General features: G+C 41.6%; 2 protein-coding genes across 4 annotated transcripts; both read left to right on the plus strand.

The window, feature by feature from the left end:
- The first annotated feature begins 318 nt into the window (after window positions 1–318).
- NCF4 (neutrophil cytosolic factor 4) lies at window positions 319–11,209 on the plus strand. The gene is made up of 10 exons (XM_030478548.1): window positions 319–529; window positions 2,799–2,883; window positions 4,110–4,263; window positions 4,575–4,645; window positions 5,483–5,610; window positions 6,613–6,670; window positions 8,277–8,375; window positions 9,117–9,247; window positions 9,337–9,402; window positions 10,189–11,209. Exons 1-10 carry the CDS (start codon window positions 498–500, stop codon window positions 10,415–10,417), a joined length of 1,053 nt encoding a protein of 350 aa, XP_030334408.1. The 5' UTR covers window positions 319–497; the 3' UTR covers window positions 10,418–11,209.
- A 2,216-nt stretch (window positions 11,210–13,425) lies between these two features.
- Window positions 13,426–26,429, plus strand: CSF2RB (colony stimulating factor 2 receptor subunit beta). Of its 3 annotated transcripts, XM_030478553.1 has the most exons (14): window positions 13,426–13,609; window positions 14,412–14,573; window positions 16,233–16,362; window positions 18,304–18,488; window positions 18,799–18,947; window positions 19,758–19,929; window positions 20,026–20,158; window positions 20,261–20,421; window positions 21,330–21,475; window positions 21,579–21,753; window positions 22,754–22,844; window positions 23,126–23,195; window positions 24,542–24,645; window positions 24,929–26,429. In XM_030478553.1, exons 2-14 carry the CDS (start codon window positions 14,504–14,506, stop codon window positions 26,130–26,132), a joined length of 2,790 nt encoding a protein of 929 aa, XP_030334413.1. In that variant the 5' UTR covers window positions 13,426–13,609; window positions 14,412–14,503; the 3' UTR covers window positions 26,133–26,429. The 3 variants fall into 3 exon arrangements, with proteins under 3 accessions (XP_030334413.1, XP_030334411.1, XP_030334412.1); XM_030478551.1 differs by having other exon boundaries at window positions 20,026–20,421; XM_030478552.1 differs by having other exon boundaries at window positions 14,415–14,573; window positions 20,026–20,421.
- Window positions 26,430–26,822: the final 393 nt, after the last annotated feature.

Consider the following 26,822-nt stretch of genomic DNA (forward strand, 5'->3'; position numbering starts at 1 on the left):
AACCTTTATCCCAGGACTGCAAAGTCCATCACTAAACCAGAAGTATTCATCCCAGTTTACAAACATTAGAGTAGAGGTGTATATGGGTACATTTTAGCTAGGGTAAAACAGAATTGGTTGAGCTCGCTCATATTGGCTTCCCATAGAGGCAAATGTTTTGGTGAAGAAGTGGACAATGGAATATGTGGCTCATAGTTTCTGGTTTTTGTTGGGCTTTTGGTTTCTCAACCGTGGCAGTTTCGATACATGACAGACATCACAGAACAGTCTTTCTTTATAACTGTTTTTTCTCTTGTACTTCCTCAATCTCGTAGGGGTGGGGAAGTACGTAAGAAATTGTCTGACGCTGAAACTTTAATAAAAGATCTCTGAGGCCTTGCAGTGGCCTGATTCACAAAGGGAGATTTTCTTTGGCTGTGTTCATCCTATTCAACCAAGAACTGCCGAGGAAGTGGAGGAACAGGGTTTAGCCATCTGGATTTAAGAAGCTGAAACCCATGTCTCTTCCCCGACAACTGCGAGAAAAGAGGTAATATGTCTCTCCCTCCTTCCACCTCCCCACAAGCCTCCATGTAACTGCTACGGGCTGTTCATTTAATTTGGATGCAAGCTTCTTTGACAGTTCTAAAAGACTTGTCATCGTAGCTTCCACAGTATTAGTCTGCTCAGTGTAGAGTAGACATTTTCTCAAGTTGGAATTGACTTTCTTTTTGTGGGAAATATTCATCTTGTAGCATAGTAGTGGGTCATTGTCCTCTTTGTAGCTGTAAACAGTTTCCCTTTTACTGGGGTTAGTGATATAAATGTTTGTGATATGACTAATTATATCTCTTGATCTCCATAACCACATCCCTCTTCACAGTAAGTGGTAGTATTTATGGTGTTGTGGGTGGTGCCAATTCATGTCATTTTGCCTGTACAGCAAACTGGTGCAAGACTTTGCATCATGACTTCAGCCTTCCAGACAGGCTACATAGTGTGGAAGCCCCTGCTTGGGATCTTCTCCTAGCAGAATAAACTGAGCCAACCGACATATTTTTTGTATTATCAGAATGTTTAACTTTAGGTCAACTTGGCATTTTTTAGATGATCCTTTTTAAAGTTTCTCTTTCTCTCTACCTCATTTATTATCCTTTTGTCCTTGTTCTTAATCCGTTTTACTTAAGTGTTAATACAAATACCATTCTAATAACATTGAGTTGTAAGGTTGAAACAGAGGTGAACTTGTCTTCTATTTGTCAAAAATATTGTACCAATGGGAAGGTCCCAGAGGAAAAAGCACCTGACAAGCCATGCTGTTTTATTGTGTGGACAGTATGGACAAGAAACATGAAAGTGTGGTCATATGGCTGCTCTTCAGGTGTTCCTGCAGGGAACTGCTTCAAATCCTGCTTCAAATCCAATACTTCCTAGAATTTGCAAAGCTTATTCTAACCTATCATGTTCTTTCACACATTTTTGACATTTTCAAACAAGTATCTTTGTGCTTGCTTCAGGTTATCTGCTGTGACTGGGAAGTCTGCATGTAAATATTTGCTAGGCTACCCATTCTTTTTTCAAAGCCTCTTTAAGAGCCCGCTTTACTGTGATGTTTGCAAGAAAACTTGACATTTTGACAGCTGGTGCAGGCAACACTAGTTGTGATATAGAACAATACTATGTCTTTGTTTCTTTGCTTTTCTTCTGTTTGTGCCTATCCTTCTGTTGTTTCTTATATGTGTAAGATATATTGTATTCATCTTACACACAGAGTGTAAGGTTTTTAGGAATTAGCTTTGTGCTGTCAGTTTCTACAGCACCTAGCACAACAAGCTCTTTTCTCAGAACTGTTTCCTATTTATTTCCTACAGTAGTAATAACAGCATAAATCATGGATACAATGATATCCGTAGAATAAGAGATACTGCTGTAGAGTTATTATTCTAAGCCTACTAGATGCTATAGGAATGATTAAGAATGCATCCACAGTTGATCACGTTTGTCAGGAAAATCTTACCAGCTCTAATGTTTCTTTTGTAGTCCTGCTACTCCAGCAAGCTTAGGAACGATGGGGATGCTTTTCAGGCTTGATGAATCTTCACAGTGGCCACTGGCCAGGTTGGATGGGGCTGTGAGCAACCTGGTCTAGTGGAAGTTGTCCCTGCCCATGACAGGGGATTGGAACTAGATGATCTTTAAGGTCCCTTCCGACCCAAACCATTCTGTGATTCTGTGACTTATGCTGAACGTACAGAAACTTGACATCTCAAGATCAGACCTCCAGACGAAGAGAATGACACTACGGGTTTCTAACTTCTTGGGTTTGACACTAGACGATGTGATGTTGCCTTATAGCAGCCTTTCAGTATCTGAAGGGAGACTACAGGGATGCCGGAGAGGGACTCTTGATCAGAGGCTGTAGCGATAGGACAAGGAGTAATGAGTTCAAACTTAAACAGGGGAATTTTAGGTTAGATCTAAGGAAGAAGTTCTTTACCTTGAGGGTGGTGAGGCACTGGAACAGGCTGCCCAAAGAAGTAGTAAGTGCCCCATCCCTGCAGTGTTCAAGGCCAGGTTGGACTGGGCCTTGGGTGACATGGTCCAGGGTGAGGTGTCCCTGCCCATGGCAGGGGGGTTGGAACTAGATGATCTTAAGGTTCTTTCCAACCCTAACTATTCTATGATTCTATTCTATGATTCTATGATTCTGTGATTCTATGATTCTATGATTCTATTCTGTCTTTGTTCTGTATGGCATAGAGACCTCCAGAGGCTAATGCCAATATGAGTAACCTAAATATTTTGCTCTTGCTTCACAGTGATTTTGACCAGCTTCCAGATGATGTACCTGTTTCAGCTAACATTGCAGATATTGAAGAGAAGAAAGACTTTTCTAATTATTACGTAAGAAGGAAGATTTATTCTGCCTCTGTATGCATCTGTGTCTGGTTTGGTTGTGGGAAGCAAAATGCAGTTAACCTGGTGTAGTTGCTTTTTGGCATGAATAGTTGTGTGCGGAGAACTTCTCAGTGCTTCTTTTTTCTGGCATGGAAGTTTTGTATTACAGATTTAGTCTAAAAATTTATTGTCTGGGTGAAATGAGACAGGGGTATGCTCTAAGATTGCTTGTTTTCTAAATTCTTACCTAATTTATGATGTATTTCCTGTTAGAGTGCTGTACTTGTGGAGAAGTGTCCTGGGTTCAGCTGTAGCTGTAGCTGAACCCAGGACAAGAAGATAGTGGGATTCAAAGAGGGTAGAAGGGCAAGGTCTTTTTTCATTATTCTGTGGTACTAGTAAGTTAACATACTTACATTTCTACAGAAGGTGGCATATTAGTAAGTCATGAAAAAGCACACAGGAGGGGAATAGTAGGGAAATGCAGTGTGAGATTTGCTAAAGAGGAGTTTTGGATAAGACCAGCTCAGTATGACTTCTGCAGGGTATGCTGCTTTTGCTGGAGACGTTGCTCATAAAACCTTCCCACTGCAGTATGCATGTTTTACTCTGGAATATAGTGACGCTCGGTTGCTCTGTCTTTATCTTTTCTGAAGGATCTGACTGCAATGTGACTCAGAGGTCAGTGTATGGAAATCATGGGCTTCTTTAGAGCCAAGCAATTTTGGCAAGAGATAAGAAATAAGATAGTGGTTGGAGGAGGTTGGGCCATATTTTCTGAAATTGTGTGTTTTAAAGTCAAGATGAAGTATGAATGCCTTCTTCTCTGAAAATCAATTCATTTAGATGTCTGCCTATAGAGTCAGATGTCCAAAGCATCCTGCTGTTAAATATTTGCATTTACCTCCCTAATGTGTTTTGTTTGTCAGTGAGGAACGGTGTGTAAGCATAAAGCAGCATCTAGTAATTTCAGGTTTCCTTTTAAGATTATGTAGCAGAAAGCAGCCACAGGGATGAGATTCATGGGAATGCTCACATATACCACACTGTCTGGTGCTAGTTTGTTATTTGCTAGTACTTGAGTCTGCAGATACTCAACTAACGGCTTGCTTTGCATTCTGCCCCTGAGACAATATTTCCACTACTGGAGCACTGATCTTAGGTTCCTATTGTATGTCTCACTTTAATTTGCGAAGTATTTATAACTATGAAATACCCCTTCTCTGTTTCAGCTGTTTGTCATTGAAGTAAAGGTTAAAGGTGGTGGCAGATACCTGATTTTCCGACGCTATCGTCAGTTCTATGCCCTACACACCAAACTAGAGGAGAAGTATGGGGCAGAGAGCAAAAACAGCCCTTTTACCTGCATACTCCCCATACTGCCAGGTAAGCTGTCAGCACCAAATCTGTGCATGATTAGCAGCTTTATCAGCCCCAGACTGTTCTAAAAAGGAGTACACTGTAGGGAAGTAGTTGTGACAACGAACTAGTTCCCAGCTGTGGATGCTGGAGAAGTCAAGCTCCATTTGCAGTGCCTCCACTTGTGGTAAAATCCCTTTAGAAACCTAAAATCCTTTAGAAAATACATATTTTCCTGGGGATTCTACTTTCTCCTGATTGCTTCAGGTTTTGTTTTTGTTTTGTTTTGTTTTTTTTTTTTTTAATTCAATAACTGTCATAGGTTTTATATTTTCTAGGAAAAATTTATGTTGGGGCCAAAAAGGAAATTGCTGAGAACAGAATTCCTATCCTAAATGCCTACATGAAGGTAAAACTTAATCTTAAGGTAGAGATTTCACTGAGCGCTGCAGATACCCCCTGAAATCAGCTAAGAGATAGTACCGTGCTAGTCCTAGGTATCTGCTTCTCTCTGTATCCTTTTCTCTGAAGACACAGCATCCACACTGCAGGAAAACCTGCAGTCCTATTCCCCAGATTGTTCAGATTGCAGGATCTGCTGGAGTATGCAGTTTATAAAGGCTCGCTCCTTGCCTTCATATATAGGTAGACATCCTTACAACACTCGCCTCTGCCCAAACAAAGAAACAAAAACCACCCAAAACAAAAAAACAAGCCAAAACCTAAGAATGTATGAGCAAATGGTGAATCTCCAGGTATTGTGTGAATGTGGAGTTGGTATGTGCACCTAAGGGACTCAGAGAATGGCTTGGGCTGCCAGGTGTACCTGATCTACAGTGGAGACACAGCCAGTAACATCAAGGAGAGAAATTCTTTGTGTGCAGGTTAAGACCTGACTTTAAACCAGTAAAAGTCTTAAGCACTGGCCAAGACTTCCAGTACTTGCCTTCTTTCCATAGTCATTCATGTTCTGAAGGAAACATAAGAACAATTTACTCCTTCTGCAGTAAATCAAGCACATAAAGAGTGAAGCAATAGATTGGCCAACTCCAGGAGTAAACAAGAGAAACTGTCAGCAGTTCAGCCACATTCTGCTGCGTGAGAAGGGAGAGGAGGGAGATTTCTGGCAGTAGTTAATATCCTTCATGATCCTGTAGGTCAGAGAAGCATATTTGTTACATATAAGTGAATAGAGAATTGGTCTCCCGCACTGTTACACTCTGCTTCCTACTTGCTCTTGGCACAGAACCTACTCTGCCTACCCGTTTGGGTGTTGATGGATGAAGAGGTACGGCTGTTCTTCTACCACTCAACCTTTGATAGTGAACAGGTGCCTCACAGACTGAGGCGGCTTCGCCCACGGACACGCCGAATGTAAGTGATTGACGTGTTTTTTCAGCATTGCTTGACGTAAGAGATGCTGCCCAGAAGGAGAGAGATGAGGGTCACCACTCTGTTTCCCAAGTGAATCCATGAAGTTCTAATATGGGGATCTTTGTGTTAGAGTGAACACAGGGTATTTCTTGTTTTCAGTAACCTCCAATGTTTAAAGTGAATGCAGTACTTTGCAGTAAAGGAAAATTCCAAAATGAGCGTATATCTTGCTTGTAAAAAAATGCTGCTCAGCTCTATCTGTTCCTAATTCTTTACTGGTAATATCTATCATAATGTACAGAATATACAGGCCAAGCTGATGGACATAGGCTTGCACCATTGTGCTTGCACCACAGCAATATGACTTTTGACACTGAATTCAGCAAAATCTGGTTCAGACACTAAATGAAACCAAATACTTAATTTCTTCCTGTCCTTTGTGTAAACAGGGGCCTGTCCTACATAGCAGCATTTACACCCCTTTGGAGAACTGCTAAGTAGACATCATACTCCATTACCCTTCAGTCAAATTAATTTTCCTTTTAACATAGCAAAGATGGACCAGCTTCCTTTACACTTACCTCAGCGCGAAAACTGCATGAGTGTATGCATTCCTGGATGTTTGCGTGATGGCAGAGTTTGAACCGAATGCCATAAATGCTAGTAACAGGGATGCCCAGAAGGCAGAGTAGGGGGGCTGAGCAGTGCTGTAGAAGAGAGGTCCAGGATACTGACTGTATTGAAAATTCCATCTGTTCTCAGCAGCGGACATCATCAGGTTGCTGCTGCTCTGCACTGAAACTGAGGGAACTAGGGCAAGGTTGTTGCATCCATATTTATTTACTTCAGTGCTGCACACAGATTCTCGTGCAGTTTCTCCAGTGATCTATGGCTTGCCTGCCTCTTAAATAATGAAAATGCAGACGCTGCACTACTGACCATGTAGTATTTTTGATGACTAGAAAGACATATTTACCTTCCTGTTGTCTCCTTTCTTTGCAGTAAAAGCATTTCACCTGAAGTGCCAATTTTTGACCGCATGGCAGCTCCACGGGCTGAGGTGAGTACGCTGCACAATCTGCCATAGGATAGGAGATTAAACTCTGTTTTACTTTGGTGTCTCGTCGATCAAGTTCCCTTTTCTAATTAGAGCCTGGGGAAAGAAGGGAAAGTGAAAGCGACAAAGGAAAGCAGTTGATTTTAACAACAGGGAATTGAACAAAGCATGGAAAGAAGTGTTCTGTTCCTCCTTACCTGAGTAATAAGAAGGTCCATTGTGAAGTCAGAATGACAAGAGGTTCAAAATTGAGAGACATATACAGCTTACTGCCAAGTGGTCCACATGTAAATACTGATACCCATAAATTAAATTTAAAACAAGCACAGGCTTCAGTCTCATTGACTCCAGCATGTGTTTAAAAGCTTTGCAGGTGAAGCATCTTAGTATTTTCTGTAACATAAGTGTTCTACTGAAAAGTGCCTATACCCTTGTCTGTTGCTGCTTATTGTAATGGTATTAAGCCCGTGGAACTGCTTTGTAACCAGTACTTGTCTGAGCACAGTCTTGCTTCCTGTAACGTGTGGCTTTGTCATATAAGATTAAAAAAACACCTAAGCAAGTGGTTTGAGAGTTGTCTTGGATCTTGGATCCAAGGCAGGTCTTGGATCAGTCATATCTCTTAGGTTTGAGCTGTTAATTTATTAATATTGAATATGCCTACCAAAACTTTTAAATAGATGAAAAAAGGCTTTTGAAAGAGCTATTAAGTAGACATATGAACTACTAGCACAACAATAGCCATTGTCTTTTTTTATTAGAACTCTTGGCATTAACAAGCCCAAAAGAACCATCTCAACACAGAATAAAGACCACCTTTTCATTTTTGCTCCTCTAAGAGCATTTAAATGGCTACTATGCTCTCTAAGGGCAATGGAGGAGACATAAATTTTTCATAACTTGGCATTATTCAAGAACAGCTTGTTAGGTTGGTAGCACGTGCTTACCTCCTTTTTTTTTTTTATTTTTTTCCCTAAAGGGGGCATCTAAGTGCCATGTTAACTACAAGTCAGTTTCCCAGCCTCCCTCAAATCTCTCAGTTCAGCATACAGGCCTGAAAGCTAGATGTAAACCCAACACTTAGTTACTCTTAAATTAGGACACAACACCACAACACTTCTGCAAATTTTTTTGTGATATTTGGCAGCAAATCTGAAAGCTGTAAAACCGCAACCAGAAATAATATATATGTTTTCAATTCTCAGGATTTTAAGTTTTCAAGTTCTCAGTTGTCTTCACCTGTGTTGACTCTCTCTTTTGTCAGTTGTCTTCAGCTATGTTGATTTACTTGCTCTTAAGTGTTTTCAACTCTGCTGCTCAGTGTCCTGCCACTTTATGAATCCTAGCATGTAGTTCTCTCAGAGCCATGTTTATCCTAGTGCTTTCATTACTTCTTCAAAGCATTTTCGTGTGTGTTGAGTAGAAGAAGTTGTGAGAACTGCAGGCTACGGTCATACATATATATGACCTTACCTCAGAAATACATCTGTGATGACAAAGGGCATACTATCGTGCTGCTTTATGCTCTCACCTCAAGAACAGAACAGAAAGAATGATTCACTTTTGTAATTCTGTGAATTAATAATTCCAGTGTTACTACTTTTCATAGGCACTGTTTGATTTTTCTGGAACCAGTAAACTGGAACTCAGCTTCAAGAAGGGAGACTTGATCTACCTACTCAGCAGAGTAAACAAAGACTGGTTGGAGGTAAGACTGCAGTAGCGGCACTGTATTATCAGCATACCTTGAAATATATGAGTAGAAAGGGCTGCCCTAGTCCTTGGGTCCTGTCTTTTCCTTTCAAGGAGAAAGTGTATCATAATCAGGTCTTACTGTTAAGAATAAATCCTTGACTCCAAATATGAAATTGTTTCCTTCCTTGACTGTATTTAGCTTACAAATTTTCTGCCCTCTAGACTTCAGTTTTCATTTGCATTTGCTTCTGCTGGAATGTTTTTAAATTCTTTGGAAGTGATTAGAACACAAAAAGGCCACAGAAAGGAGATGGAAACTCCATTTCAGTGATTAATTGGTTTCTTGCCTGAGGGTGAGTTGCAGTATGCTTCATGCTTCATACCACAATGCACATCAGCCTGATTATAGAGAACTTGGGCAACACAACAGTGTTCTGAAGAAGGATGATGAGGACATACTGTGTGTTTGCTGATATGATATCTCTGCTTGCTCGAATACCACAGCCTTCCTTGGTAACCATCTGACTTCAATTTTTACATACAGTTTCACTCCCTCACCTTCTATTTGACTAAACAATTGTATAATCTTTTTGTAGGGATGCCATCAGGTCACTTCCATAGCCTTTTCTTTTCTTGATTATAGTAGGAAAAAATCTTACTGTAGTTTCCATGGAAATTAATTGAATTCTAGAATTTATTGTATGTGGCCAAAATGGCATGGTTTTCTTCATTCTAACACTACCTATCATTCCAGGGAACAGCTGGTGCTGCTACTGGGATTTTCCCCCATGCTTTTGTGAAGATCATAAAAGATCTACCACAGCAGGAAGACACAGTTAATAAAGTTCGCTGTTACTACCATGATGAGACTGTGAGCACTATCAGGTAATAAGAAGATTTCCAGTTTACTGCTGAAGAAATGACATAAATTCTCTTTTCATGATATGTAATGATTAGATTTGGTCTTGTTACAGGGATATCTCAGTGGAAGAAGATTTGAGCAGCATTCCATCATTCAAAGATCTCATGGAATTGATGAGGTACAATGCAAGCAGTTAGCTGTATATTTAATATCATTTAAACAGTTGTCAAGTTCCTTCCAATCCTAGATTTTCCACATTCTACTTATTCATCACCATCTTTTGGGTGTGAAATACTTTTCAAGTGTCATAAAGAAGCTGTACTTTGACCTGGCCCAGGGCCGTCTGTGCAGACACTAGTCGGCCTTGGGCTTGTCAGTATGTATGGAATACCACACACTTCTAACTCTATTATGCTGGGTAGAAGTTTCCATTTCTTATTCTAATATCAGAGCCATACCCCCACACAGGAACCTTTTGTCTAATATACTTCTTCAGGATACAGGACACCACCTCTAACACCTGATAAACTAGTGTTAAACTAGGTCAATCTAGTGTTGAATATAAAAACATTAGAACATCAAATATTAGTAATGGAATACCAATACTAATATTCTTCCATTCCTCAACCTGCCCTCCTCTTGAAAAATAAGTAGGGAAAAGTGGTTAGTAACTATGGTCAACTCTTATGTATGGGAGTTATATCAAATTCACAAATTAATTGCACCATGCACGTGGTGTTACTGGATATGGTTCTTGGTTCTGACAGATTTCTTAGTTTAAACACCACATGGCATGAATGTGGCTGTATGATTTCTAGTACTAGCTGTACCAAGAATGCCAAGACACCCAAGGCTTTGTGTGGCTTTTAGCAGAATGAATTATATTGCCAGTATATTGTTCATCATGTAGCGCTTCCCAGGCATTCCTTGATTTCTGGGGATCAATCCATTTCTTTTCTACCAGGCAGGAGTTTGACCGAGATGACATTGTTTTGAATTACCGGGACCTTGATGGTGATCTGATTCGGTTGCTCTCCGATCAGGATATTGAGCTTATGGTGTCTCAGAGCAGGAGCAGGCCCTCTGAGAAGCATTTTTTCCCTTGGAAGTTGCACATCACTCACAAAGACGACTTGGCTGTTTACAACACTAGTCCAGAAATAAGTGCTACTCAAACAGTAAGAGCAACATAAGTGCTGTATAGAGATGTTCCAGCAGGTAGCTGTACAGTCCTTCTGTAATCCCTCTCTGCAGAGAGTTTCCTTTAACAAGCCTTTGAAGTGATCTTGAAAAGAGCAATTTTTAGTAACATATTACCTTTCAATGTAAAATCTGTACTTACTTAGCTTCTTCAGCTTTTTAGGACTCCTCTGTAATATAGACATCTACATAAAGACCAGAGAAAGTGAGGAACAGAGACATAAAATCACTGGCCATGTTCACAAAGCGAGTGTTAGGCTGCAGAAGTTTAGTGTCTTGAGCCCCAAGATATGCTCTGGTCTTTATTCTCACTCACAGAGCTGATGATTAATCCAGAATGTCTTCATAAGCTTTTTTTCTAGCCTGCCATAACTTTCTCTTCGCTTGCTGGTATGAAGGTTTGTGTGCCAGTGCTTATGAATGTGTAATTATTTCTGTCATGTGGGAGCCTGAGTGGGCATTCAGAGATAGTTCTGAAAGCATCAAGAAAACTTTTTCGTATTTCAGTGAAGAAATTGCAGCCCACCTTTGCTTTCTTCTTTCCACTGACCAGTATTTTGAATTCTGTGACTCAAACCTAGTACACCTCATAGTGTGTTCCTCATAGACCTTTTTGTAATTGTACAGACTACTTATTTCTGCATTCTGAGGAAATCTGTGTGATGCCTATTCAAATAACAAGTTATTCTCTCCTATCTTCTGCTTTCTGACACCTCACTGCAAAATAGAACTAAGAAGAAATTACTATATCAGATTCTTCAACAAATAAAGTTACCTATGAGTTTCTTTTAGCAGTTGCTATTAAAAAGGGTTTTTTTTGGGGGGTGAATGAAATAACTTGCTCTCCTTTTTTTTTTTTTTTTTTTTTTTTTTGCTTGGGAGTGAGATAATTCTGAAGAAGAGTTTGAAAGTTGCCAATTCATCTTTCTTTAAAGAAGAGTTCAGTATTGAAATTATATATATATATATTTCTTTAATGGTCATGCAATTAAAATATTTTCTTCTTGAACAAATTTACTACTGTTTATAAGAATTCCAAGTTATGTATGGTTTACATAAATTGTTTGATATGCAAACCAATGTATTTTAAAACCACCATGCAGTTCTGGTATTAAAAAGACACCACCAAGTACAAACATAATCAGTAAAAAATTAGTTAAAAGAGTTATCAAACACCATGCTTTAGATTTGACTGTTAGTATCTGTGTCATTAAGCTACAAATCCTCATTAAAAAAAAAAAATCTTTGTCCTTCACCTGCTGCTAAAATTTGTACAGGTGACAGGAAAGATTAACAAGTATCTGAAGGTACTAAGAAACAGGTAACTAATGAGGCATGAATAACTAACCTGTCCCTCCCAGAACTGGCAAAATAATTTTTTCGCTTCTTAGATGTTACCTGTAACATTAACAGGTAACATCTTCAACAACAATGAAAATATTTAAGATGACTTATCCTTTAAACTTGTCTTTTCTTCCTGGTGTATATACATAAACTTATTTATATATGTAAGCTTCAATATTCTTTGTAGCCCTGCATTTATGCATGTAAGTGTATTGGAAATAAAGGAAAGAGTTTATATTTAAAGATAAGCATGTAATTTGTTATACTTGGTACCATAAATCATTTCTTACTTGACACTTCATTAGGTGCGTAGTTCTAGCAGTATATCAATCCTGTACAGGCTTGTATAAGAAAATGCACTCTTCAAAGAGTTATAAGATGCGCTACAGGCCACATCTGCTTTCCAGATAGAAAGATTCCACCTGAAGAATCCATGCATATTAAATTTCAGAGTTAGATAACACATGTTCAGAAGAGACACAGATTAATGTCTTCCTTTTTTCTGATGATGGAAGGTTATATTTGACATTGTTTTACTAAAATGCTACAAAGTGTAAATTCCCACTTGAAAGGCATTGTAGCAATGCTGTTTCAAAGGAGACGAAGCCATATACAATGATAATGTTAGTCCTTTTATGTCTTGTGATACAGAAGAGAATAGTGCATTGTAAGTTTATAACCTAATTGGCATGCATGGCCTGCAAAGCTGCTGGTATGCAGGATTACTGGGGTTCAACAGAGTCAATAACATCTGAAGACTTTCACTGACAGCTAGATCCTGTGATGTAACCTGCAACTCAGCAAGTCTGTTTGAAGATGGAGGAGCTGTTTGAGTGAGGAAGGAAGGGAAGGGAAACAAGAAACCTCTTTTCTAAGGGTGGGAGGATATCATATGTAAACTTACTGGCCTATGAAAATCAGAGCAGGAGAATTCCTTTCTGCCTTTATACTGCAATGCAAAGTAAATTCTGCCCATCTTGTGAAGTCTCATATTCTCCTCATCTGCAGTTTTTATATGCATACCTCCTGATAGTCCCAATGACATATAATTTCCTCAGATACTCTAATAAAGCTGAATCTAAAACTGTGTGGCTGCCTTGGATGTTGGACAACTTCAGATCGACTCTTCTCACCAGTTTTCTTTTTCTTCATCTATGTACTATAATACTTACCATTTATTATTACTTGTTAAAATAGGTAAAACTTTAAAAAATATTACTCAAATTAAAAGATTGCAGAGATAAAGGTAATTCACACATCACACCTCCCCCACTATATAGGTACAAATAAACACAAAGTTCAGAATAACCCCTGTCTTGAAGATTGTCTGGCCTAGAGTAAAGCAAGAGACAGCACCAGAGCAAAAAGCAGAGAAATCTTGCTTAGTCTTTCTCACTTCTGCTGCAGTCAATCCTCTTTTTTATCTGAAAATAGATCAGTCCCATAATCTGGTAATTGTCAACATGCAGACAGGCAATGACAAGCTTCCTTCCCCTCCCTTCCCAGTTAAACAGCTCCATCTAAGTAAGTGCTTTGGGGGCTATAAAATAGGAAGTACAGGCTTCCTATTTCACGGGCAATTACACAGGCTTTCCTTGAAAGGGTGTGGTCTGCTTCTGTAAAAGTGACATTTGAGGTGCATGGAGGAGGTAACAGTTATTTTGAAGACCTCCTTGCCAAGAAAAGCCTGTGGTCAGTGTATACCTTCTGTCTCCAGCTCTAGAGAGCTGTGGTTTTACTGGTTTCTGTATCAGAGGATTCTGATGCTGTGGGGGGAGGCTAGACAGGGAGAGTCACCTGCCAGGTTGAATCACCTACCTCACAGAGACCTCTGAATCCAGGTAAGGGAGCTGCTTCCTCTCTGGGTAAGGCAAAATGGCAGAGACTCTGCTGTCATACAAGGGCTTGGGAATCATTACAGGATTTCTTAGCTGTAATGAGTATTCAAGGGCTCAGCCAGCTGTTCTGGTGTAAGGAAGAGGCATTCAGGAATGTGAAAGTCAATAGGAATTTAAAAGGAGCTTTTTTCCATGCTCCCCTAAAGTAGAGAAGAGTCTCAGCTCTGTGACATACTTGAGTAGGTGGGTTTATTACACTTTTGAGAGATGGCCAAAAAGACTTGAAATTCCAGTATCAAACGTTGTGGTCCATGGTCTTTGAACCACTCAGTCTACTCTGATATTATTTCTCCAAATTGTAACTTCTTTGGGGAGCAACTAGAAAATTAGCATGTTGAAGAGAAATCTGAAAGTGAATGAATATGGAAACTCAACCCTTATACTTCCCAAGAGCTATGTGGTTGGGAATCAGATTATTAAGGAAAGGTAAAAAACCAGAACACCATTGCTGTTCAATGAGAAGGCTTTAGGCATGAAGAGCAGTAGGATGAATCAATTTGAAGGCTGAGTTCTCTTCAGGATTGTTTCTTGTTGTACTTAGCTAAAAGAATCCTTGCACTTCCTTGAAAATGTGCATTTACTTCTTAGTTCTTTGCTTGTACTGCAAGCTCATGCCATAGGAAAAGATGGATTTTGTCCTACAGTAAATAGTTAGTAGAAGTTCTTTCTGAATATCACTCCAACACAAAGCCTAAAAAAGTTCCCTAATTCAGTTTTACTTCTGTTTATGTGAAATGAAAACAAGAAGCTCCACAATAAGCAGAGCAAGAGAGTAACCAGCAGGCAATAAAATTATTATATTCTGAATTAGGATCAAGCTTCTACACAAAAGACAGTATGAACATGAAAGAGATTTTCATCCTTCTCCTGAATCTGTATTTGGTCTTCAGTGTCCAAGACACTCGAGGTGAGTTTCAAATTTATATTCTCTTTTATTCCTCCATTATTGCCTTTCCTTTTGTATCTGTCTCCTTCTTTCAGCTAATGTTCTTCCTCATTTTCTGCTTGCTTTTCTGCTTCCTTCTACCACCATCTTCTATGCCGTAGAACAGACATCTTGATTAAAACCCGGGGTAGCAGATGCATGTGCAGACAATTCATTTGTATATTGGTGGTATGGACATGTGAAATACTGCACAAATAGATGAGATGAACAAGCTGACTGGCTAACAAGTAAATAGGAAGGAAGAATAGATCCTCATAGTGAAAACGTAGGAAAATGAAGGGCTGTATGATTCAGATGGTGATGTACAGGAGTAGAGACAAGTGGACAGACACAAGACAAGGATTGGGATGCAGGTGGGCTACCAACAGCAGCACCCAGATGACCTGATTTTCTTCTTGTGGAATTTCTGACAGATAAAGAGACCATATGCCACACCCATTGCTTGTGTTTCTGAGTTTAATGTCTTTCCTCTTCTGACACAGTGAGAGATACTTTTCCTTTGCTCTTTTCCTCTTTTCTATTTCTTTCTCTCATTCTTTCTCCCTTCCCTTCCCTTCCCTTCCCTTCCCTTCCCTTCCCTTCCCTTCCCTTCCCTTCCCTTCCCTTCCCTTCCCTTCCCTTCCCTTCCCTTCCCTTCCCTTCCCTTCCCTTCCCTTCCCTTCCCTTCCCTTCCCTTCCCTTCCCCTCTCTTCCCTTCCCTTCCCTTCCCTTCCCTTCCCTTCCCTTCCTTCCCTTCCCTTCCCTTCCCTTCCCTTCCCTTCCCTTCCCTTCCCTTCCCTTCCCTTCCCTTCCCTTCCCTTCCCTTCCCTTCCCTTCCCTTCCCTTCCCTTCCCTTCCCTCCTTCCCTTCCCTTCCCTTCCCTTCCCTTCCCTTCCCTTCCCTTCCCTTCCCTCCCTTCCCTTCCCTTCCCTTCGCTTTCCTTCCCCTCCCTTCCCTTCCCTTCCCTTCCCTTCCCTTCCCTTCCCTTCCCTTCCCTTCCCTTCCCTTCCCTTCCCTTCCCCTCCCTTCCCCTCCCTTCCCTTCCCTTCCCTTTTTTCCAGTACCCATCCTAAAGATATCAGAATAAAAGTGTTGTCAGGTGTGCCTCATGGACATCTACATTTTCCAAGACAGATGCCAATGCTTGATGTCTGCAGTAGCTAGGGGAGTTATGTTGCCTGTCCCACTGTCAATTGCAGGACATTTCACTTTGAGATCTGAGGGAAAATGTATTACAGTGTAGGTCAGACTGGTCTCTTGGCATTCCAAACCTTAGCCTTACATTCAGACCACTCCTTTCCATGTAGGGTGCTCAATTTTATGGTTATGCAAGGAATGCAACAGAACTTACTTTGCACTGGTTTTCAGTAGGAGATCAAAGAAGGTCCCTCTTATGCCTGCTAGCTAAGACACCATCAAACTTTTCTGATGTTTTTTGATGCCTGTAAAAAGCCCCTCAACCAAGCTGATAGTAGTTCTCATCAAGAAAAGTTATTTGAGAGAGCACACTCATGTGCATGTTGACATCTCTGTCATCTAGAGGTCATATCCCGATAATGCAGCACAGATATTACCTTCAGAGAAAATGTCACTATTTACATTTGCAATCATTGCATCTTTTTTGCCTGAATCCTTTCTCAGAGAGCATCCCTATGAAGAGCTTAAGCTGCTACAATGACTACAACTCACAGGTGACCTGCACATGGATGGAGCGTTCAGAGGCTCATGCCCTTGTTGGTATGATTCTTTACCAAAGGTACAATATTATAACGTAAGTACCTGAAATGGACTGTGCTAGATAAAACTCTGAAGGGAAATTGGGCACAACTTGGAATCCTGGGGACCAACAGTCAGGTTTTCAGGAAGCGTGGCCACCTGTCTCTGTCATTGGGTTAAAGTAAAAGTTGTGCCTGCTTTTGAGTCCTCTTCTAGGAAGGGAGGAATGAATAGGGTGTGCTAGTGAAGTTATTTTAATCACCTTTACAGTTACTTTCCTATAATTTTGTGTGGGATCATAGGTATGAAGTAAGATGGGGCATATAGGTTGCTATTAATGGGGTGGAGAAGATGGTGTCAGAACAACTATAAGCCTGAGTGTTGTTTATAAATCTAAAAGGGAGACATTCACCCTATTGTTTTGCCCATTTAGGAGCATCACTGAGAGTATGGTTTTGATCACTTCTGAGAAACGTATATAGACTGTGAGTTTGTGAGATAGACAAGACTAGTAAGATCATCTGTGCTATCACTTTTCCTCCCAGAGATACTGATCCGTTTATGACAGTATCTCTCTGTTACATCTGTTTCCCTATAAAAAAGGAAACACATCACCAGACTGTATCAGTTGTGAGGGTAAGAAAGGACAGAGAAGGAGGAATAGTCATGGAAGAAAGGAAGACAAAGAAGGAAAGCTGAGAAGAAAATGTATTAGAGTCTGGGGATACAGGAAGAAAAGAGAGACAACTCTTCATTTTATTGTAAAGAAGAGAGAATTTATAGACCTAAAAGCATCTGAAATCAGTGGAAGGTCTTTGGAACAGGGCCTTGAAGCTAATGCTTCTATGAAAACATATAAAATTACTTGGACCTTTGGAAGATTCTCTGGAACATTGTTACATGATGGAGTGTGTGGCTCACACAGGAAACATGACTGAAGTGAATTAATCAGGCAAACAGATATTAAATGTGGACAGTCACACAGCTGAAATCAAAATGGCCATCAATTAAACAAGGTCAGCTCTTGATGAAGAATAGTTGACTAAATCCCAAACCGTAAGGTGATGCTGATGAATAGATAGAACTATCTTCAGGACTTCACAACCCATGGGCTGACTCTTGTTTAAAGGGTATGCACATGTAGAGTCAGTCCCACCCATACTTCAGGAATATATCCCTGGTTTCCTTGCTAATACCCAACTTTTAAAAATAGCAATAGTGCTGAATAATGCTTGCTGACATATAGCTGGCTAGGAGACTCCATCTTATCCTGGAAAACAATATTTGGCCTTAGATATTCACAACTTCATGTTTCTCATCTGAACTGGAACAATATAATACACTGGGCATGAAGCCATCAGCACAAACAAAATTCCAGAGGGCACAAAAGAAGCCATGCATCTCTCCAACAGCTCAGGCTACTGCAAGCACACAAAGCTTATCCCCTCCTGTCTATTTTAAAATATTGTTTCTAATTTTCATGATGCTCCTTGGCCTGGAAAAGGGCTATCTAAAAGAATAATTAACATTCTGGCTGGAATCATTAATGAATACGTAAGGTCCCTTGGCAGAACAGAACTACTGAGGATACAGAAGTACATTCTGGCTGGAGAAAGTTTTTTACGTGCCTTTCTGGGACTGCAGAATGAATGTCTTTCTTTAAGAAGATAAGGATCATCAGTAACGTCACTGTGTTTCACTCCCGATAAAAGGTGCATTTCCATGACACTATTTTTCATTTCCTCACACAAAACCTATGAGATTATGTGGAGTCAGGCTGAAAAATAACAAAAATAGGCTGGTACCAAAAGATAACATTCTGCTGCCCAACTTTGAAATGGGAAGGTGTTAAGCAAAACAGGACTAATAGGTACAGTGAGAAGAGGATATGAGTAAATTATAACAGAATGGAATGGAATTGGTTTCAGGTATTTAATTCAGCATTAACTATAGGTCTCTCAATTAGATCTTTATAGATCACTTTTTCTATACACAGGGAGAACAAGGAGATGTTTTGCAAACGGCAAATAGAAAATGACTTACATGAGGCTCCAGATTCCTATGTGCGCTGGGTTTGTCGCAGCACTACAAACGATTTTGGAATAGGAGTATATGATATTTACAGCTTCAAACCAAACAAGATCCTTCAAGCAGAATTAAATGTTCATCTTTTCCAGAATGGTAAGGATTAAATACCAAATTCTCATTTTCCTGATCAATATTAGGGATCTTTGCCATTCAGTCAGAAAGTGAATTCCATTTCCATTGTGAAAACTGCCAAAGAATTCCATGTTGAGAGGATGGCGCAGGGAAGGGAGAGGGCAAGATTTGGAGGAGCAGCTGGACCTGGAAGGGGCACTCAAGCAGGAGCTACTTGGTGTGGCAGGGATAAGATATTCTGGAAATAGGGAAGCTTACCTAGGTGTTTTCTTCCCCTCTTCATGTCCTTGTCTTCACTATGTCCTCTCATGGGTTGTACCTTCTCTTCCAGTTCAGACCCTCCCACCTCAAAACCTTTTGGTCAGCTCGATGAGATCAGGAGACTTCTTGCTGACCTGGAAAGCAGCTGATGGAAGCCAAGGGCTGGGCAACACACTGGAGTATGAAGTCACTTACAAGCGGGACTGGGAGTCCTGGGAGGTAAGAGCGGAGGAGCCAGGCTGTCCTGGTTTGGGCATTTGAGAGCCTGTGGTAGAAGCTGTGCAAATGAATGGCCTTTCCGTTCTCAGGCACTATGAGGACATGCCACAAAGGTAGTTTCAGGTCAGGCAGAAGGGGCTCTCTTTCTGTTTGCAAGTGGCTTACCCAGTGAAATACCATTTTTCCTGAACTGAATGCAAAGATCTGTTCTTCACTGACAGAAAAGCACTGCACTTGGGGTTTGATTTGGAATTGATTTTGCCCTTAAGCCTTCCCAGATGGAATTAAATCACATTCCAATAGGAGCTTGTGGGTTCATGTGGGAAAATCGCAAAATGCATTTGAAGCTGCTTCGCCTTTCAGAAGGATATGTTTTGGTCTCTAGTTTTTAAGAGTCCTTATTCTTTTCCCTATTGTTTCCCTAGATCTGCATGCATTTCTGTTCTGTACCTGTCAGCATGATCTTTAGTTTTTAAGCGAAGTATCTTGGTCAGATTGCCATAGAATTCTGCACTGATCAGTTGTCAGTTGTGAACTTGCGTAGCTGGTGCAGAAGATGATCGGGGCTCTGCATGATCGGGGCACTGCCTGTGCCTCACCCTTCCCATGCCATGCTGGCAGCATGCATGCTGAAAACCCTCTAGTATGGGAGCAAGGAGCATTACACGGCAGCATGTGCATGGACCATCACATGTGTGGCACTGCTGGGAGATGCAGCATGGCAGTCACCTCCTTTCTCCCTTTCTCTGTCTTCCCTCCACTCTTCCATTCCCCAACTCCCCAAATATCCCTCCTTTCCCCCAACAACAGAAAGCTGCCTCACTCTTGCTCTCCAACATCACACGTTGCCATCTCAGCCACAAGGACCTAGTCCCAGGGAGCAGATATGTTGCCCGTGTGCGAGCCAGACCAGGGCGAGACAGTGGCTTCTCTGGGCAGTACAGCGAGTGGAGCATGGAGGTGTCATGGGAGACGCCTGAAGGTAACGTGGGACGGAACAGGGCCGTGCAGGGGTGGAAGAACTGGTTGAGAAGCCAGACCTTCCCTGTCACTTCCCTTGCTCTCATCTTCTCTGAAGGTGACCTTCAGCCCAGGAACCTTCGCTGCCTCTTCAATGGTGCAGATACTCTGACATGCAGCTGGGAAGTGAACAAAGCGATCATCACCTCTGTCCTCTTTGGCTTGTTCTTCAGGGCTACTCCAACATCAGTGTATGTGCTTAGCCCATGGCAGCATGTCTGTGCCTCTCCCATGGACTTTCTGCTCTATCCCATTTCCCCTGACTTCAGCACCACTTCTTTGTCTCTCCTCAGAGAAGAGGAGTGCTCTCCTGTGCATGAGAAGGTTTTGCCTCACATTCCATATGTGGTCCAAAACTGTGAGATCCCTGTTAGCAACTCCAGCAGTCAGAGCCAGTACCATGTGTCTGTCCAAGTCAAGACAGAGGAGAAACTGATTGAAGCCTACAAGAACAGTGAGTTGCTATGTTGCTTCTTACATCTGCTAGTTGCTTCTTGAAGAGATGCCTGTCTGGGCAAGTGTGGCTGAGAACAGTGGTGATGAGAAGTGGGTTGGAAGAGGAAAAGACTGGGACTGATGAAGAAAAGAACAGGGCTCTGTGTCAGGTCAAAGCTGTGGGAGAGGTAGCTTGCAGGTGTGGAGTTGCTCAGTGGTGCTTGTTACTCTGAGGAAGACGGTGGTGATGGACACTGCTGTGCAGAGATTTGGGTTGTGACACAGAGCTCCTCAGTGAGCGACTGTTACCCTGCTGGCTTCTCTGTGATTGACCTTTATGAGCATCCCAGGTGATAGGGAGCTGTGGTGAGAGTGTTTGTGGGGACTGTGTCACTATGTGGCTTCTCAAGAAGCCAGTGGAGCTCTTCTGGGCTTGTGCAGTGGCCCTGGAAGCACTGGATGGGGTACAACTCCGCTGCCGAATGAGTTTGCCTGGTGGATCATCTCTGCCTGCATGTATCTGGAGGTATGTGGTGCTACTTTTCACAGACTAAAGCTGGGAATGCTCCTGCAGTGGTTGAAAATAACAAATAGTAACTCCCAGAGAGCTGGAAATCTCTGGAAATGTGGTGGACCAGCACAGATGTTTCAAGTATTGCTTTACTGCTTTTCTGTACACAGGGAGTGCTGTCAGTATTAATGGATATGGATTTTTATTAGTTTTTATTAGTTATTTAATGCTCTATTAGTTTATGTATTTGACTAGAAAATGAAGATGCAGAGGATTAAGAAGTGTTAAGAAGCTGAGACTTCCTACATTGCATGAAACAAAATTACTTTCAGCCTCTGGAAACTGTCCACAGTGGTGAAAGGGAGCGCTTTCACCAGTATGTTGATAAATACCCTGAGACATTCTGTGTGTTCCAGTTAAGGTGCTGCCACCTGCAAATGTGTCAGTAACAGTGACAGAGAACAAAGAGTATGAACTGAGGTGGATAAAACACACCTTGAGATATGACTTCATAAAACAGAGATACCAAGTTGAGTACTGGGAAAACAACCAATATGAAAAGGTAAGTCTTAGAAAGTGCAGGAGTTCTGGATTTCTCTTTACTGGACAAGTGGGAAAGACAGTTTCTCTCACCTTCGCCATTTGTGCTTCTTTTTTCTTCCCAGACTCTCCAGAAGTTAAATATCAACAATGATGAACCTCCCTTCATCTTCACCCTGCAGATGCTGTCATCATCTACAGAATATAGGGGGAAAATGCGTGCAAGGGTGAATACACCTCTGGATTATGAGGGACCTTGGAGTGAATGGAGTGAGGAGTTCACCTGGAAGACTGAGAATGGTACTTTTCATGTAGGCTGCTTCAATAAGGTTTTGTGGGCTGTAAATGGCTGAAGTACCTCTATAGAAAGCCACATTCTCTCAGCGGCGGTTAAATTTAGGTCCAGCCATGAGCTGTCTGGGTGGCTTAACAAGGTGGCTGTCCTGTCTGCATTCTTGCAGTACAGCAGCAGTGCAAATGAAGGAGCTGAGCAGGAACGACCTTTTAAGCTTCTTTCCTACTTCCCTTGTACAAGGTGAGTACAGTTTTCCACACAGAGAATCAAGTAAAGACCCTGTCCAAAAGATTATCCTTGTTTTCTGATTTGAGTAGTCCATTCTGCTATCAGTGATTGAAGAGCCCAAGACTGCAAGAAGACAGAATGTAAGCCGTCAGTCTTTTATACTGTAGAGTGACTATAAAATTGCATAAAACACACAGTAGAGCCTACTGGAGATAAAATCTATACTTATTTTTGCTGTTTCTGGACTTGGTTTTGTGCACAAAGTAATATGATTTTACATGATTTGTCCTGGAAAGATAGTAGGCAAATTTTGAGGAGTGTACTCAGGAAGAAATTGGTATGTTGTTGGTGATCAGTTATGGCCACTATCAGAGGAAGCTCTTTCTCAGAAAATCTCTGAGACCCCATTTCTTTGGGACTGTACAGAGTAAGGCAAACCTAAGATGCCTGAAGACATGCCTATTGTTCATCATGGAGTGAGGTACCTAACCATCTTTTTATTAGTATAAATTGTTTACTCTGATATCAGTAAAAAAAAAAAAAAAAGTATCAGTAAAGGAAATAATGAAGTAAACTGGTCAGTAAACTGTTCAGGGCACGTTTGGTCTGTCCCACATTGGAGGGTATCCCAACAGTTTGAAGGCCTCATGATCTTATCCCTTGACATGCCATCTACATTTGCCTAATCTGCTTGCATGAAGAGTGACCACAGTGAAAAACCTGTTATGGGAGGCAGCCACTCTGCAGGTGAATACCTATTTCTCTTTTCTGTTTCAGTTTTGCCACCAGTGGTTCTCCCAGTGATGCTCCCAGCTGTCATCGTCACTTTGCTAATAGCTGTTTATTGCAGCTATAAGTGTTTCCTCAGGTACGCTTGTGTTGTGTCTAGGAGATTTAGCAGTGTGTTGGCCATGTGGGTAGCATAAAGGCTGAGGTGCTTCTAATCCCCCACAAGAGAGAGGTCTATGCGCAGATGAGCCTTGGTGTGCAATGGGCAGTCTTGTGCATGTCTGTGCAAGGGTGAGAATTGGGTGGTGGCATGCAAGGTGCTGGCAGTGCCTTGCTGAGCAGAGCAGCATGGTGTATGGAGTGCAGTCTGTTCTGGTTGAATGTTGAGAAGCAAATCTTGAAAACTCTGTATTCTTGAAGGAAGAAGAAAATGTGGGAGGAGAAGATTCCAAACCCCAGCAAGAGTCTCCTGATCCAGAGCTACCTGGGGGTAAGAAGGAATTGTACCTTGAAGGGTTCATTATTTCTCTCTCTATTTCAGGACTTCAGATAATGTTAAGAACTCTTACTGTCTCCATATGAACAAGTATCTTCTTTAGTCTATGCCTTACTGTTAGGAGAAGTTCTGGTCATATTCAACATAATTGTATTATTGTCAAGCACAACACGAAGTCTACTACTAGACAAAGAAGTTTAGCTTCAAGGCAGCAGGGACCACCCCAGACTCCCAAGACCTTTGGTAGATGATCAAGAGGGGTCCTGCCGTAAGATCCACTAGCTCCTTCAGAACTCTGGGATGAATCCTATCAGACCCCACGGACTTATGATCATTCAGCTGATACAGCCGGTCCCTTAGAATTCCAGTGTCCACAAACGGAAAGCCGCTGCCCCTGCACTCATGGTCCTCTGACTCAGAGGACTGGGCAGCCAAAGGTGTATCAGTATTATTAAAGACTGAGGCAAAAAAATCCATTGAATGCCTCTGCTTTTTCGTCATCCGTATTAATCAGGTGACCATCAACAACACGTATTGGTCTAATGTTTTCTTTAGACCTCCTTTTCCTAGTAATGTACTTAAAAAAGCACTTCTTGTTGCCTGATACAACACTGGGCAGCTTCAACTCCAATTGAGCTTTGGCCTTTCATGTCTTCTCCCAGCGTTATGAACCACAGCTCTGTAATCTTCCTGTGAAGTCTGACCTTGCTTTCAGAGATCATACAGTTTCTTTTTCCCTCTTGATCTCCAGAAGGAATTCCCTGTTCAGACAAGCTGTTTGTCTGCCCCACTTGCGTGACTTACGACACACTGGAATTGCCTGTTCCTGTGCTTTTAAAAGGTGGATTTTAAAAACTGGCTAGCACTTGTGGACTCCCTCAAAAAGCCCTCAAAAGTAAATTCCCAGGGGAGATTTTAAAGTAGCTCCCCAAATAGCTTAAATTTTGCTCTCTTGAAATCCAGGGTAGCAACTCTGCTGTCCTTTTTTTCCCATTGCTCTGAAAATTTTAAACTCAATCATTTCATGATCACTGTGGCCAAGACAGCCACCTATCACCACATCTCTCACTAGTCCTTCTCTATTCACAAATAACAAGACTGGAAGAGCATCTTTCCTTTTCGGCTCACTGAGCACTTATAGTTTGGTCACTGGTAAGGTAATACAGGTTTGAAGTAAGCGTCTTCTGGAAAACAGAACACACCTTCTAGTCATGTTAGTGAAGCTGTATCCTTATTGTCAGATGCTGTAGGCTCTCCTTTTTGTTTTCCTTGTCCATGGTTCGTGATTCTACTGCCAGTGAGACACTGCTCTTTTGTCATGTCTGCTTTTTCGTTTTCAGAAAGTGCATTTTGGAGACAGGCCAACAAACAGCCAGCTGGACTTCAACAAATGCAGTCATTCAGAGAAGATGGAACAGGCTAGCTTCCTTCAAGTTGTGGACAGGTGAGTGAACAGCACATTATAGTGACACTGGGGGTGATAGTCTTGAAGAGCTCCCTAAGTCATGGCAGGATATAATCAAATGTTCTGCCACTAGAAACACTATACAAGTTGCTTTTGGGCAGGGGATACAATTTTTTGCTATCTGGGTTAGTCTGCTTCTCCAAGAAAGTTTTTTTCCTAACCCTATGTGTAGCTATGTGTGTTTTCCACTAAGCTTGTTTTATATTTGATGTTTACCACAATAATATCTCTCATGAGCAACTTTTAACTTTCCCATGCTTAGGCAGATGAAGACTTTGACAGAGTCCCCTGAAGAGCAGACTAAAAAGACAGATATTTCCCCCATGGCACTGGACCTTCAGAACTCTTACCATGCTTTAAATGAGCCAGAGCATGCCCCAGTTGTCTGCTCGAGTCAGGCTGTTCATCATTCCTTTCCTGTTTCAAGGAGAAATAGTGCTGATGCAGGTATTGCTTCCCAGGCAGCAACCCATTGCTTGGCTTTCAATGGTCCATACTTGTACTGCCCTGTGATGTCCTCCCAGCCTGATATGCACCAGACCCTGGAAAAGGACCCAGTGGGACTCTATGAGAAATCAGTTTCCCTTCAGTATGTGACCTTACCAAAGGAAGTCTATCCCCAGGCTCCGCAGAGGCAAAACCAGCCAGGAGCAGGTCCTCCACAGCCCTTCCTGCTCCCAGATCAGAAGGAAACGATGCAGCACCCTGATGATGGGGAAGAAGTCTCACCAGCCCCACCAGCCTGTGGGAAAGGCACAAATGTGAGAAGGGAAGAGCAAAAATCTCTGAAGGCTCTTGGCTCTATCATGTCTCCTCAGCAGTGCGCCTTGGAGTACATCACCACAGAAAGCCTGTTACTGTCATCAGCCAGTGGCTCCATTCATCCACCACTTGTCACCACTGGGGTGCTACCTTGTGACTTACGGGAGCCTCAGCACCCCAGTGACTGCTCTGGCCATGAGTCTTCTCCTGGGAAATCTGGTGTCACGGCCTCAGTTTCAGGTCAAGCACCAACCTTTTCTCCTGAATTGCACCTGGATGCATTTGGAGACTGTCTTGCTGTCCCTGTAGATGTAAATCTCCATGGACATTCAGAACCCACAAAGATTTGTTTGCCTGTCTTGCAGAAGGGAAATGATCTTCCTAGAAAGCAGCCTTTGTCAGAGGGTAACTTGGTGGTGTTAAACCCTGACAGCACCGAGCCAGTTTTCCTTTGCCAGGTTGGCGACTATTGCTTCCACAGCTTAAAACCCAGTGGGAAGATGGATGTTAATCAGGAAGACCATCAAGTCAAGAAACTTTCTGAAGGCAAGACAACACCTGGGAAGCCCTTGTCTGATGATGAATCCACCACTGGCAAGGAAATGGCTTTATCTAAAATGCAGGCTATTCAGCTTTTCAAAAACCTGAAATCAGATGATTACTTTTCCTGGCAGCAATCTTTGGGGATCACAGAAACCTATTAAATGGGCAAATATTAATAAATACCAAAGACACAGGTAACTGAAAGAGGTTCCAACTACCTGATGAAAATGAACCCCCAAACTTAGGAATAAATAAATGCCAGTTCCCTTTTTGAGCTTCCAGTCCAATGTGTTGAAAGACTTGAAGTAGCTCAATATCCTTCTCAATGGCCTTCACAGAGTTGGCTTGAAAGATAATCCAAATATTGCCCTTTGGTATTTTTGCAAACTTTTTGGCTTATCCACAAAGAACAGTTTATCCTCCTCATGATCCTGTGACAGATCACAGTCATCTTGCAATGGTACCAGATTGCCCGAGGCAAAACTTGGAGGCAGGAAATGCAGATTTAACAGCATAAAATGTTATCAGAAGAAGACAGGCTTGGAAACCTTGGAAGGAAACTTATATTCTTAAGAGCAATTTTGTTGAACTTCTGTGTGTGTGTAAAATAGATCTAAGAGTCACCAAGGAGCTTTCATATCTCTACCTTTCCACTACTGGCATGAAATAGGTATTGTCTAAGATGAAAAAAACCCAGACAGTAATAGAAGGGTAAATAAAAAATGAGAAAAAAAATTTTGAAATCCAGGACACCTTTCTCAATGTTAGAGTTCAGTATGGAATATTCTAAGGGTAAGAAGAGAACATTACTGGGATAGATAAAGTAGGCTGTAGAGAACCATGAGGAAAAA

The sequence above is a fragment of the Strigops habroptila genome, chromosome 3, assembly GCF_004027225.2.
Source record: "Strigops habroptila isolate Jane chromosome 3, bStrHab1.2.pri, whole genome shotgun sequence".
Taxonomy (NCBI): domain Eukaryota; kingdom Metazoa; phylum Chordata; class Aves; order Psittaciformes; family Psittacidae; genus Strigops; species Strigops habroptila.

What these genes read in the sequence shown, in the direction of transcription:
- CSF2RB (XM_030478551.1), top strand. Translation starts at nt 14,504, where the DNA reads ATGAACATGAAAGAGATTTTCATCCTTCTCCTGAATCTGTATTTGGTC. An exon ending in AAAACAACCAATATGAAAAG is followed by an intron (nt 21,476 to 21,578) that starts GTAAGTCTTAGA and finishes TTTTCTTCCCAG; the next exon opens with ACTCTCCAGAAGTTAAATAT. An exon ending in TTCCTTCAAGTTGTGGACAG is followed by an intron (nt 24,646 to 24,928) that starts GTGAGTGAACAG and finishes TCCCATGCTTAG; the next exon opens with GCAGATGAAGACTTTGACAG.
- NCF4 (XM_030478548.1), top strand. Translation starts at nt 498, where the DNA reads ATGTCTCTTCCCCGACAACTGCGAGAAAAGAG. An exon ending in CGACAACTGCGAGAAAAGAG is followed by an intron (nt 530 to 2,798) that starts GTAATATGTCTC and finishes CTTGCTTCACAG; the next exon opens with TGATTTTGACCAGCTTCCAG. An exon ending in TCCTAAATGCCTACATGAAG is followed by an intron (nt 4,646 to 5,482) that starts GTAAAACTTAAT and finishes CTCTTGGCACAG; the next exon opens with AACCTACTCTGCCTACCCGT.